This window comes from Mytilus trossulus, chromosome 14 (assembly GCF_036588685.1).
Source record: "Mytilus trossulus isolate FHL-02 chromosome 14, PNRI_Mtr1.1.1.hap1, whole genome shotgun sequence".
Taxonomy (NCBI): Eukaryota; Metazoa; Mollusca; class Bivalvia; order Mytilida; family Mytilidae; genus Mytilus; species Mytilus trossulus.
Genome location: NC_086386.1, coordinates 49,608,184 through 49,623,417, shown reverse-complemented (window position 1 = coordinate 49,623,417; position 15,234 = coordinate 49,608,184). Strand labels below are relative to the sequence as shown.

Sequence of the window (15,234 nt, the reverse complement as noted above, 5' to 3'; positions counted from 1 at the left end):
TACAGACAAATAATGCAAGGCATGCATGTGGTACTTGTTGGGCTCCTGTCATGCCTGTAGGCATCTGGTTGTTGGGTGGAATGGAAGATTTTTTTTAAATGTCTATATAACTGATTACTTTTAAAAATTAAAAATGATATACACATTTTGGGGAAATTGTATTTATCACATACGGTTAACTGCAATTCATGAGAAAAACAAGAAAGTTTTGAGAATTTGAAATCTACAGGGGTATACTTCATTGACACAACATCCAATAACACTTGTAGTACAAAAGTGAACAGAAATAAGGAGATTTGGTATAAAAATATCCATAGACCAAGTAAAAAGAGGTAAACAATAGCAGTTTACTGTACAGTCTTCAACAATTAGTTGAAATGTTGAAAAGATAATATAAGGACAATGTAAGATTGTCCATTCCAAGATCTATTTTTGTTGTTGTATCTACATGTACATGTACATGTAGTCAGTACTATTAAAATCCACCTAAATAAGAAATGTAGCATATAACTCCTTATTGATCCTTGGTAGCGTAATTTTCCTTGAATTGTGATTATCTCAACAACATGAACAATTTTCATGGTTGTCCTTTTATATTGAAAACTATTGTTTAAACTTCAGACAGGCAGATACTGTAAAAAAGTAAATTACATGATTTACAAAAAAAGCCATTCTTACTGAACCCATCTAATTGATTGCCCAAATATTTATCACCTTTTTTAAGGCCTAAATAAATATTTATGATGAATTTAATGTATCCATTTTACTGAGCTGTTTTAAAATTTGAAAAATGAAGACTAAAATGTAAATAGCAAAAACAGTCAGGACTACACATCTTCAAAAATAGGAGTTCGATTAAAAGGAATGATCAATTAACCACTACCGGTAATACATGTATATAATTATGTAGTTGTTGCCCTTAAAGCAATCATCATTTGAATAATTATTAAACATAGACAGAATCTGTAATCAGCAAAAATAATCAGCAGCAATACAATATCTATTGACATGCTAATATACAATGTAACCCATCAGTTGATTCCTACAGTATATATAGTAATTAGATTTTTTTAATATTGATGACAATTTTAACCAACTATAAATATTTCGGACTATTTTCTGGAGAACTATTATATTTAGACACACTAGGCAGACCGCAGTAACTTAATATGTATTAATTTGATATAGGAAGATGTGATATGAGTGCAAATGAGACAACTCTCCATCCAAGTCACAATTTGTAAAAGTAAACCATTATAGGTAAAGCTACAGTCTTCAACACAGATCCTAGGCTCACACCAAAGTATGATCATAAAAAATAGCCACAATACAATAAACATTAAATGTCGATATGACTGAAAGCTTTTGTTGACCTTTCAGAGTTATTGCCCAGTGTATTGCCCATCATTTTTTTTGAAACACTTAATGATGTGTGTGTTTTGTCCATATATATTTATTAGAAAATTTATGTGTACTACATAACCCAGCATAACAGAATATTTTATTAATTTAATCTTTTAAAACAATTTTGACTAAATTTAACATATTGACTTGAAAATTGTACATCATGTTCATAATACAAATGTAGATACTGTACATATACAAAAATATGTACATATACTTAGAAAGAAAGCAAAACCAAAACAATTGACAACATTTGAAAAATTTAAGTGACAATATATAAAGATGAAACAAATTTATAAGTTTTGGTCCGAAAAAAACCCACCATAATGTACATGTAAGAGGTTTTCCATCTTGGGGGACAGTATCAGACTTACTTCTAAATGATTTCATGTATTGTTGAAAAATATTTATCTAGAAGCAGAAAGTTCAGTCAATATTAGTTTGTTAATTTAATACTGCTGCATCTGGTACCAGACATTTGACAAGTGTCCTCAATATCTGGATGAATCCTTTTTACACCATGTGGAATTAGCAAGCCACTTTTGTTTCTTAATCATTACTCAAGGAAGATTGTTCCTAAAAAAAACTTTTTTTTCTTCAAAATTTGGACTATAAAAAATCACCATGATCACAGTGAACTTGCCCTATTGACCCCCAAATTATTACATGATTTTCTCACCTTGAAGTAAAGTTAGGAAAATGTTGGACATATGATCAAAATATTGTATGTGTAAACTCAAATTTCTTGGTGACCATATGGCATTTTATTAAATGACCCCAAAAAGTATTAATGTTTTCAAATCACAAATGGGAAAGAATTGGTTGATGTCTAAAATAATATTGTTAAGACTCAAAGCATTAAGTTGCTTTGATAGGACATGATCTACATTAGCTATATAAAACATTTAAAAAACACTTACAAATTCTAAAAGAGAGACGAAAGATACCAAAGGGACAGTCAAACTCATAAATCTAAAACAAACTGACAACGCCATGGCTAAAAATTAAAAAAAAGACAAAACAGAAAACAATAGTACACATGACACAACATAGAAAACTAAAGAATAAACAACACGAACCCCACCAAAAACTAGGGGTTATCTAACCTACATTTCATATAATTGGCATAAGTACAGTTAGAACTTGCAAATAATCAGTAATACTGTAATAGGGAGACCAAGTACAATTGTACATGTAGACATTGTAGTATAAAATTCTTTATTCAGGTTGATTAAGGTGCAATGATATATTTGTAGTTTAGTGAAAAACTCATTTGTACTTTTAATTATATCAATTACCTTTGATATATATCATGTATATAATTGTAAAGTGATATAAATCTCACATCCTTCAACCAGAAGTTCCTGGTTTGAAGATCACATTTATATGTTTACAAAGTGTAATAGTCAAGTCCTTTAACAGTTCAGTGTTGCATGTTTATTGTACATACATGTAGATCTCCCTTTCATACCACATGTTTCATACACCAGTATTCATTCACACTTAGAAAAATTATAAAATTCTGATACATTTGGGTTGCTGCTTCTGTTAAAAGATCACCCACTACAATTAAAACAGTAAAAATTCATTGACATTGGGTATTCATCTGAAAATTCCCTTACATCTACCGATACCAATATTTTGAATATCAGTAGTTATTTAATGGGAGACCTCTAACATGTCTATGTTTCTTGACCCTTTATGAAATTCTGTACAAATGTAGCCATGTACAATGTAGGTGAAGAAAACTGTTATTAATAATATTAATAAACACTGCATACATACATGTATCATGTACTCTTATGAAAAGAACAGCATTGTAAATAATTTTCATAACATTGGTTACCAAGATTATTTGATAAAAGAAATATCATGAAGTTTCTGGTACAAAATGTACTACATAAAAGACCATATGATTACTCCTACATTGTCTCACTGATAAACGTCTCCCTATGGTGAAGAAAATTTATTATTTTACATTTAAATGCTTAATATAAAAAATTATGACATTTAAATGCATTTTCAAAAAATATGTTTTGTTATTTATATTTTAATTTTAATGTTATTTCATATAAAGTTCCAAAGAGTTATCGGTTTTGAGGAGATTTAGTGCACCTAAGGAATTGATACATAAAATACATGTTTTATTCTAAATATATGCACACTGCAAGACTGGCGAACTCTGGGAACCATAACGCATGGTTTCAATCATCAATGATTCAGATAAACCTCATTGATAGCATGAAATCTTCCTCTTGGGTGTCTGAGATTGAAAAGCATTGCACACTCAACTTATTCTCAAACAAATAAAATTAAATCTACTCAGTGATCAAATTTAATAGATTTAAACCGATTAAAGAATTGTAACTTTGTTATCCTCAATTTTAAAAAGTACATGTACGTTTGATTTACATTCCCATAAAAGCTTATATCTTAATGCTTCATGATTTTGAATGACAACATAGCTCAAATTAGATATAGGTGCACTAAGGTCTTAAAAAGGATTTGATAAAGTAGACAGCATTAGAAAATTGTTGTGTGTGGTTGCAAATGGGTCACAAAAAGACAAAACTCTACTACAGGTTATCTTAAGACAGTTTCTTCAATATGCCAAGACCTGCATGTACATTCTCCAGCCGTGTGCCTTTAATGTTCATACATTTACATGCAAGAATAAGACTAAATTTTACTCAGATTATTGAGAGTAAGATGAATTAAATAAAAGTTTCAGAAATTTTAAACATTTTTTTGGTAAAAAGAAAACTGCAGCCGTTTATTCTACCTATATCAACACACAACAGTATCAGATAACAAGGTCTTTAGTTGTAAGGTTATTTTTATAAGGTTCAGTAGTTAAATTTGTATGTACTCCCTAAAAATAAGTTAGTGAAAATTTGCTAATTGAATTTTTTTTTTCAAGCAGTTAAAACCTGTTTGATTGTTGTCAGTGTAAAGATCAATGATGCTTGCATTTGATTTTTTTTTTAACTGTAACACATTTTTTAAGTGATTATATTTTCTGTTCTGCACCTGTATTTTGTAACACTCCTCGTGTGATGGAGCACCTTCCAGATGACGTATAAACCACAGACAAATTTCTCATAGTGTGGAGTAAAATAGAAATTTCAACTCCGATTTAAGTGCTGCAGCAGTGCTCATATTCTTGAGTTGAGTTTTGATTTGATTCTATTGCTTTTGGAGGTGTATAATATTAGTGACTGTCAGATGAAATCTCTGAATTGTCACCAAATACCATTGAAATAAGACTGTTTGTCCATTGTTAGATAGATAGATAATTACTTTATTTTCTAAAAAATTGTAAATACAAATTTACAGAGAAACAAACAATATAAATACAAATAATGAAATACAATAATTGATCAATGATGTTTCAGATAACAGGTGTCCCCCTAGGCCTCCCCAAAATGATTAAGAATCAATTTTTGTTTGCAGCAAATTGCTTGTTTGCTTGTGCTTTTTAAGATCTCCACACTCCCATTTTAACCTTGCTTGTGCTTTTTAAGATCTCCACACTCCCATTTTAACCTTGCTTGTGCTTTTTAAGATCTCCACACTCCCATTTTAACCTTGCTTGTGCTTTTTAAGATCTCCACACTCCCATTTTAACCTTGCTTGTGCTTTTTAAGATCTCCACACTCCCATTTTAACCTTGCTTGTGCTTTTTAAGATCTCCACACTCCCATGTTAACCTTGCTTGTGCTTTTTAAGATCTCCACACTCCCATTTTAACCTTGCTTGTGCTTTTTAAGATCTCCACACTCCCATTTTAACCTTGCTTGTGCTTTTTAAGATCTCCACACTCCCATTTTAACCTTGCTTGTGCTTTTTAAGATCTCCACACTCCCATTTTAACCTAACAATTCAAAATCACTAAGCTATTAAGTGCATTCTAAAAACTTCTTATCAAATCAGTTAATTTGATAATGTGTTTGGCTTTGAAATAAACTGTTTAATTTTGTTGGAAACATTGCCTATACTTTTGACCCAAGACTGTAAATCAAATGATCTTTAAAAGTGTAAACATATTCATGTTATGTAGTTGATGTTTGTTTATAAGAATTAATTCAATATACAAGGTTTACAAAGGAATTAAGTACTGCGTAAAAAATAGTATTTCAAATCCATTTAAATGGCATAAAAAATATATCTATACAAATCAATACCTCATCTCAAACTTCATTTCTTGCATTATTAATTTCATACATCGTCCTCAAAAGCAATTCAAATAATATATGAAAGTTTAAAAAACTAAATATAAAAACATTCAATTAAATTAGTTGACAATTTTCTAGTTTCTGCATTCTTATTTAAATTACTTTTAAATTATATAATTATTATTTTATTATATTTATGTACAATGTATTTTTTGTAAGTATGGTAGCTATATAAATAGAAACACATAATTTTTTGGGGAATATTTTAATATTTTGATAAATCAAACATTGAGGACAGATGCACATGTTCCAAACAGTTACAATCTGTTAGTTTTCATGAAAAATGTTATAAAACATGTAACAGTTAGCTTCAAAAAGGTAATTTTACTACCTATGGTCTTTTAGACCTATTAAAAGGGTCAATGACTCATTATCAATTATAATTTTTAATTTTATTATCTTTAAATATTTGAGTTTGAACATACCATAATAAAAATGTATACATAAATAGAATAGAGAAACAAACAAAAATTTAAATGGGATTTAAATTCATGAAATTAAAAGTACATGTGTTGTTTTTTCTTTAAAATTTAAATAAAAATCAATGATTTCTTCTGAAATTAAAGTCAATATTAATATTGTACACAGAAAATTTAAAACTTTATCGTCAACACAATTTGGTCAATGGACTTGTTTACAAGTATACTGATGACCTATTTGTTTTACTATATGGAAGATTTTATAGTAAGAAGATCTGTCTTAATCTATCTTACAACTAGTGATATGTACGTAGATATGGAGTATATTATATCATTGGTCAAAAACACTTCCTCGTAATCAAAACTTGTTTTGATATGAAAATTGATATCTCCATTTAGTTTGTATGTTTATTGGAAATATCATAGGTTCTTTGAAAAATGAAACAAACACAGGATATGTGCATTGACTCGGAAGAGTATCGAAAACAATGCCTTTCAGAGTACTATATATATGTACACAATCTCGTAATATGAGTCATTTATATTGTGAATATTTTATTTAACTGATTTAAGCATACAATTTTGATTAAAAAAAAAAATTGTGTCAATGTTCAAAATATTCTTTGAAAAGTTTCCAAAAAAATTGACCGATTTCAAAAAATTACATCATACTTTTGTACATGTTCTTGAATAAAAAGTGTGTATTCCGTATAATGACAATAAAAAAAAATCAGCTTACACACAAAAATTTGAATCATGAAATATTTTTATTATCTTTTAAACCTTATAATCCGAGGAGCATTAATACAAATTTTAGTATGTAGGTCAAAGTTGTACTTTTATCATTTTGTGTAACCCTATATGATATATTATATGTACATGTATATTTGTACATGTATGTGTAATTTGACATAGTTTAAGATAATCGAGGTGACATAAGGTCATACATATTTATATGTTATAATTTTTTCTTGATTTTTTTGTTAATCTGGTACCCCTGATTACAATTATAAGAATTGCATCCAGTTCAATTATAAAAAATTAAACATTGTCTGCTTACATTTGAATTTATCCAATTTGAAGCCTGTGGCACTCTGTTTTTTGTAATCATTTGCTGCAAATTTTTATTCTTTAAGAAGTTGCATTAAAAAAAAAATGGGGGCGGGGAAGAGCTTATCATACCTATTATCAGCACTGAAACAAAAAGTTTGAAAATTTATAGTAATTGAAATCAGAGAAGTCTTAAGGCCTTTTATAAGAGACCATTTTCAGAGATGCATATAACATGTATAACATACGAAACACCATGAACACTAGAACAGTATAGGAGGTTTTATTTTACATTGTTTATTTTTTTCTATTTTCAGCTTTTATACAAACAGACAATCATTTAACATATATAGGAGATGGTAGGGATTTTAATGGAATACCAGTGGAGGTAGGCACAGATTTATAGTTATATGACTTCCATTGTTTTTACAACAAACAAACAAAAAAATTCAGGAGCTTCTGATTGTATTTTTTCAATGCTTTGAACCAAAATTAACATTTCCTGACAAAAACATTTAAGAAAATGCCAACTTTTCTAAAGTACAAAAGAAAGAATATGGTACATGTATGATATATGTACGTACGTACACAAAGATGAATACGGTAATTTGGTGAATTTTCATAGTCTTAAAAATCTCTTGTTTACATTCCTAGTGATTTTAACTGATTAACCTTGTCTGAACTGAAAGTACAATTATTTAGTTCAAGAATGTAGTTCAAAGTACATTCATTTGGAAATTCTCTAGTCTTTCATGAATTATAATGTTAAGTATTACAATCAACATGATCAAATATAGATTCTGTAGTGCATAAACATGATATTAAAAGGACAATTTATATAGAGTATTATGTCACGGAGTAAGGTAAAATAGTATCACACTTTTTGACCTTAGCCCTCTGATTTTTAGGCCTAAAATACTAAGTGGATAGGGTAGAAAGTGCTGTTCATTCTGAAATTAAGCTTGTATTTACTAGATTTTTTTGTCATACACATAATTCCATAATATATATGTCTTTTGGTATGTTTCGGAGTTTAGTATGACCTTCATTATCATTTAACTAGTATACATTTTTGTTTAGGGTCCAGCTGAAGCACGCCTCTGGATGTGGGAGTTTCTCACTGCATTGAAGACCCATTGGTGGCCTTCGGCTTTTGTCTGATCTTTGGTCGGGTTGTTGACTCTTGGATACATTCATCATTTCCATTCTCAATTTTATTTTATAAAATGATGACTGTTGATAGAATTTGAATTCCATTTTGGTTACTGACATTTGGATTTTGAAATAGGATGTTAAAGAAAATTTCATGTCAGAACTTTTGTTGTAATTCTTGCAAATCTGGAGCTGATTTTGATGCATTAATGTAAAATAAGGTGTCTGTGATCTGGTTATGAGCAAAGATGGAAAAAGAATGAAATTATTGATGGTTGGTTTCTTAATGTCCAGTGGCAAATATTGGAAAATGAAACAAAGAGCCTGTTAAGAAGATGTGCAAAAAAAGTTGAACTTTGAAGAGCACCCATGTTATTAATTACTTGTTAATTATAATATAAATAGTAAAATTTATTTAAAGACAACTTATAATTTTCAAGCTGTAGAACAAATTTAATATCCCAATTCATTATTGTTTCATAACCTTTACTAAATTGCAATCCTACGAGAGAAGATAGACAAATTAATGAACTGTTTTGTATTTTAAACAATAACACGGAAACATTAACTTCCTGGATAATGAGAAGTGGATGAAATAAAACATAAGTTCTTCCTGTTTTTAGAAACAACATTTTTAGGGGTTTGATGGCATCATCCAATCAAATGGCTTTAATTAACACTTCAATAAAATCATAGAAATGTTGCTTAGTCAATAATAAGGTCGTTATTAAGAACTGAAACAATAAACTACAAAAGTATTTCATCTGGAAAAACGTTTCATGTGCGAAAAACATGTCTGCATACAACATCGGTGGCACTTGCAATTGAATCAAAACCACAAGAATGCTAAATCATTATTGAAGTTAAAAGATTACTTGAATTTTTATGCTTTACCTTATAATTACAAAGATAGTAGGACATCATTTATATGTTTTCTGGTCTGTCCCTATGTCTGAACTTCAGACAAAAATCAGTCAAAAGATATTGACGAAAAGGTGATGTACCAGTTCTAATAACCTGAATTCCTGCTTTCTTAACTTAATTTTTGTTGCCAAGTTTAATTTTTGCATTTTTAATGCCCCTGCCTTATGTGGTACTTTTGACAGTCTTTTTGTACAAAGATGAGTACTAAAATTAAGTGATCCTAGATTTACAAAATGATGCTCTCAAACAGAAAACTCTGAAATTCCAATGCATGATGTAAGGAAAATTTAATAGTTTATCACATTCTAACATTTCATCAGTTGAGAAATATCAAAACTGCATGCTGATCAGAACACAAATGTCTTGTTTTATATATTTATTGTTATTTGTATTTTGTAGGTAATACCTGGTGAACCAATTAATTTAATATCAAGGTAAGTGTTAAAAATGCTAAAAATCATTCTTATTATATAATTTTGGTTACACCTCCTTTAGTTAGGAGCATTATATTTTCTGGTCATTGCTTCCTTCTGTCAGTGCATCCCATGTCAGTTTAAAGTTTTGGTTTGAAGTACAGTCATTTTGTGCTTTGGAACTCTGGGAGAAAAGGGAAGGGGAGCCAGATTTATTGTGATTTATTTTCTTTGTTTTACTCTTAACTGTTAATGGGTTTGCTTCAACACTTGTTTAGATTATTTGGTCCTACAGGCCAAAGATCTCTGTCATATTGTTAACTTTTTGATAAAAGATGTATTATGTGTATTATATAATTAGATTACAATTTGAACTGAGGTCAGCAATCTTATATAAATGGTTATTACAAATTTGGCATAAGTTCCTTTAAATAACCAGGGTTCCACATTTGTAAGTCCAATGACTTATTGATTTTTAAAAGGTGATCATCATTTGCAAGGCTGAATTAATTTATGACATTTTAATTTAAAAGCTGTACCATTGATTTTATTAAAATGTCAAAAGCATACAGACAGTTTTCATCCCAGTTTCCAGCTGGGTATCTGAGCTTTTCAACAGACAAAAGTCTATGTCACAATGACTCAAGGTGACTCCTTTTCAGATATTACTACACGTGGGGGTGGAGTTTTCACACTACCTGTAAATTGTTCCAATGATCTCTTCAGTATCATATATAGATTTGTAACAATGTATAGGTATAAAGGTATAAATAAAAAGGAATTGTGCAAATGGATATTATGTAAATAGACTTAAGTGAATATAAACTTATACCTTCACTATCAAAAACATTAAAATGAGAAGTGGCCAGTTTGAAATAGCTTACTTTATCCTCGTACTCTGAATCATGTACACATACATGTGATTAATGTTTATTCAATATCTCCATTATATATAAAAAAGAAGATGTGGTATGATTGCCAATTGGACAACTCTACACAAGAGACCAAATAACACAGAAATTATTAACTATAGGTCACTGTATGCCCTTCAACAATGAGCAAAGCCCATACCACATAGTCAGCTAGTTAAGATCCACTTGATAGCAGGGTGGCATGATGTTTTTTGGTCTTTGTGTTCAGTATCCCATTAGAAATCAAGTATTGGTTAACGGTTTATTTTTAGGTAGCGAGCTGACCATGAAATAATAATCAAATCAACTTAAGACTTGCATGCAATACACATGTTCATTATGATTGTGGTCACAACATCTTAAAGATGTGGTCAAAACTATTCTGTTCTTCATTTTCTTGGTGTTTTTGTTTTGCAAAAAAAAAAATATACTGAGTGCTTAAAAATGTTTTAAAATAAATGGAAAATTTTAAATAAGGTAAAACAAAGACTAATGAAAGATCCCAGAATAGACCCAAATAATGAAAAAACAACATAAAGTCTTCCAAAGCTACTGATAGTAATCATATTATCAGGAATCACAAGAAACAAAATGAACATTTTCGCGTAGCTAGGTTCATCTCATTCAGATATTAAAGAAAGCTTTGCACAATGCCATGCAATGCCTTTAAATTATATGATTCCACTTATTATAAAACAACTTGTAACTTCTAGGAATTACATATTTTAGTTAACAAATTACATAATGTAAGCTTTGAAATCGATATTGAATTGGCACAATGCCTTTTAATGTTTGTTGTGACATACAAAAATATCCTATTGTTATTAGTATTCTACTTCCTCCAAACACATACAGGTTCATATGTAATGTTAGACAATTATTCAAATGTAAACAATATTTGTCATAACAAGTTATATGTAATGAGTAAATAGATGATAAAGTTATCCATATCGAATTAACTTGTATTAAAATAAGCTGTTACTCTGCTTACAGGCTATCTAACTGTATATAGATAATTACATATAAAATTAGATGTGGTGTGATTACCAATGAGACGAATATTCGCCACTGACTATATGATGCAGATGTAACCAACATTGAACATAACCTATACTGTATAGTGGGCTATACCAGGACTGACATAGACAGAAAACTATCAACCTGATTTATGAACTAAAAGTGCTCCTGTACAGACCTTCCCAAATCCCTTTTCCCTTTAGAGCAATTACTTAATGTTTTGAGTGGTGAGATTATTTATATTGAAAATCTGTGAAATAGATAATCGTGAATTATTGGCAGATTTATATTTTTTGTCCTTGTTAGTAACTTTCCTTTCTAACATTGAAAAATAAAAAAAACCAAAAACAGATCATTCAAACAATAAAAATAAGCCAATGTCAGAAGGAATTTTTCTAGAAAATAACCTTGAACTGTTTTCTAAAGCTTTCGAATATGATACAGAAAATTTCTAACATATTCATTATAATGAAGTGTTCATTTTCCTGTATTGCCCTTTATAAAGTGTTGATTCACTGGCTGTGTAACAGCTCTGTGGTAGATTACCATTCAGTTGTATTGTATTGGTTTTCTAACACAAGGGTTATTGTACTAAGCATCGGGAATACTCTCACAATTAGATTTCTTCATTTGATGGGCTTTTACAGTTGTGATTTGAGTACAGATAGCAAGTAGTACAATGAAAATAGAATTAAGTGGGAGCTTTTATGATATTTTCGTCTATCAGTTATATTTTAGACGTAATTTCATTTCGTTTATTTCATTTTTAGTTTCATAGATGTTGCATTTTATATTTTCCAAATACATTGTGTGTTGAGTGGCTCATAATATTTTTTTAAGCCTTGGATTATTTTAAAGCTAGTAATATAGTGCTAAGGGTGTCCTGCAATAGCTCCATAATGGCTTTACAGAAGTGTGTGATACTTTCACAAAACATTATTCACACGACTTGCTTTTGCACCTCCTATTTCATGTCTGTATCCAAATTGGTTTTAGGGTTTAATTTGGCATGACATAGACTTTGTCATACATCATTTTACATATCATACATGTGAACAAAAATGCATATTTGTATCCATTTGTTTTACTAAATAAGAAAAAATGAAACTTTTTCATATTATCTTCATTATATTTAATGCTGTTCAAATTGCACTTCCTATTATGCTCATGATCATTGAACAGAATTTTAACCTTATATTGCCATAAATTGCAAACCAGTGGTGGATCAAGAACTTTTCTGAAGGGTGGGCCCTCTGACTGACCTAAAGGGGCTCCAGTCATACATCAGTGATTCCCTATATAATCAACCAAATTTCCTACCAAAGGGGACAGGGACTGGATCCGCCTATGCAAACTTCCTATTTTGATAAATTGTTTTATGTTTCCCTAAGCAAACAAATTATATTGTTCCAATTGCTTTATTTCCAAGATATATTTTTGTATGTGATGTTACAAAGAGACAAAAACCAGTACACAATCATCCATATGTCTTGTTCCTCACTCTGAGGCTCTGTCTTTCAGTTCACCTTGTGATATGTTTAACAATAAACCATTATGAAATATATGAACTTGAAATCAATTTCTGGTTCAAAATTGAAGAAATTTTTGTTTGGTTCTATTATGCAGAGGATTTTTAGTGAAGAGGCTTTTGTTATTTTTTTTACCATTTTGCTCATTCAGCATAAAGAGGAGATATATTTTTTCTCTCAAGTTTGCTGTTTAAAAAAAAATCTTATTCAACCCAATTTCATGTTTCATAGAGATGAGCTCCATTGCAAATAATAGAAATAGGACTATCAGTTGAGTTGAAAACAGTCAATGACATGTCAGTGAATAATAAATGTTTGTTTTGGCTGATTTTAACCAAATATTTAAACATCACTTGAATTGTTTGATTCTTATGAAATTTCATAACATGATGGAAATGTTAGACTCTAATAAAGAAGTACGAATTTGAACTTCACTTAGAATAATTAGATTTTTGTTTTTATCAGTTCTGACACAAAATGGTATTTATTTCATAATTTTCAGGACAAATTAACTGTAATCAATAGAACATAATAACAGATAAGATGTCAAACCAACCGTATCAAGTTTAAAGCTGGTTTAATCGATAGATATGTGTAAATTTTCATTAAGCTGAGTATCATAGAAGCAGCAGCATGCATGTCTAAAGCAGACAGACTGAAAAGGAATCAATGTTGTGAAAATTACATTTACATGTTACTGAATAATACTGAATGTACAGCTACAATATTTTACAGTGAAACCTAATTACGTAGTCAATTAAATACAGGGAATCAGAAATTAACATCATTTTCTACCTGTTCAATAATTTTTTTGCTGTCTGATATTATCTGGGACTAATTAAAATAGATTTTTTTTTTGTAGTATGTAGACTATGTACATTCTTAAGCAAAGTTTTTTTTTAGAATATAATCTGATAATGTAATGAATAGAAGAGACTTTTTTTTACATAGATCTAAAACAGGTTAAACAACAAGTTGTTATGACCATATTGAACAGGTTTCTCCTTTTGTTGATCTGTCTGAAAGGATAATTTGAATCTTAATTAAGATTGTAACACATGTAGACAAAATTTGCTGACCTATGATATATGCTACTTTCACTTTAGCTTCTCTTGCATGACTGTTTTTTTTATTTGATAGTTTATGAAAATCTGTCTGTCTGTCTCAGTTCAGAAAATGATCTTTTGCAAGATTAATTTCATAATTTGTATCAGTAATTTCATGTATCAGCAACTATAAAACACAAGTCCAAGCAGTGATAAAAGAGCAATTTTGATGTAAGTTAATGACACATTATACAGTTATAGTAACCATGGATGAAGCATTGTTAGCCTATGTTTGAAAATGAGAGTAGGATCTTTATCTACAAATAGTAAAAGTAAATTCCTTTTTGGCTGTTTCTTGAACTTTTTTCTGGTTGCACTGGACTGATAGTCCTGGTATCTATGATGAGTTTATTTACAACCACTGGGTCAATGCCACTGCTGGTTGAGATTTATTCCCCGAGGGTATCACAAGCCTTGTAGTCAGCATTTTTTGTGCTGACATGAATAGACAACTTTCGAGTTCATCCGTCACCGGAAAAAAATCATCAATTATACGCGCCTTTATCGCAGTCATCTGTGCGTTTAGGGGCGTCGTCACTTCCTTATAAGGTTGAGCGAGTGGTTGGAAAATTATAATTCTATATTGTACGAATTATTCGGCAAATTGAAGTCTAAAAATAGACAATCAACACTGCTGTCATTAGGGAATTGTCAGTAAGTACCTACAGAGCAACCATTATTTCTAGTTTATCCTGCACAAAAACGATCACTAAGACGCTTGATGAACGTAAATAGTGCAGGGATACAGGCGAGCCCCTCTATCTGGTAAATGACGTCATAAAGGCGTGCATAATTGACGAGTTTTTGCCGGTGACGGATGAACTCGAAAGTGGTCTATTGTCATTGATATTGTTATATTTATAAATTTACTGTTTACAAATTTTTGAATTTTTGAAATACTAAGGCTTTTCTACCTCAGGCATAGATTACCTTAGCTTTATTTGGCAAAACTTTTAGGAATTTTGGTCCTCAATGCTCTTCAACTTCATACTTTATTTGGCCTTTTTAACTTTTTTGGATTCGAGCGTCACTGATGAGTCTTTTGTAGACGAAACGCGCGTCTGGCATATACTA

The 15,234-nt window shown here is 30.0% G+C and overlaps 1 protein-coding gene across 11 annotated transcripts in view; it reads left to right on the top strand.

The window, feature by feature from the left end:
- LOC134696015 (transmembrane protein 131-like) overlaps positions 1–15,234 on the top strand; it is an 88,183-nt gene that overhangs the window by 1,276 nt on the left and 71,673 nt on the right. For all 11 annotated transcript variants that reach the window (XM_063557543.1, XM_063557536.1, XM_063557538.1 and 8 more), the window contains exons 2-3: positions 7,426–7,496; positions 9,584–9,618. In XM_063557543.1, the coding sequence (XP_063413613.1) occupies positions 7,426–7,496; positions 9,584–9,618 (106 nt within the window). The remainder of the gene's footprint in view (positions 1–7,425; positions 7,497–9,583; positions 9,619–15,234) is intronic.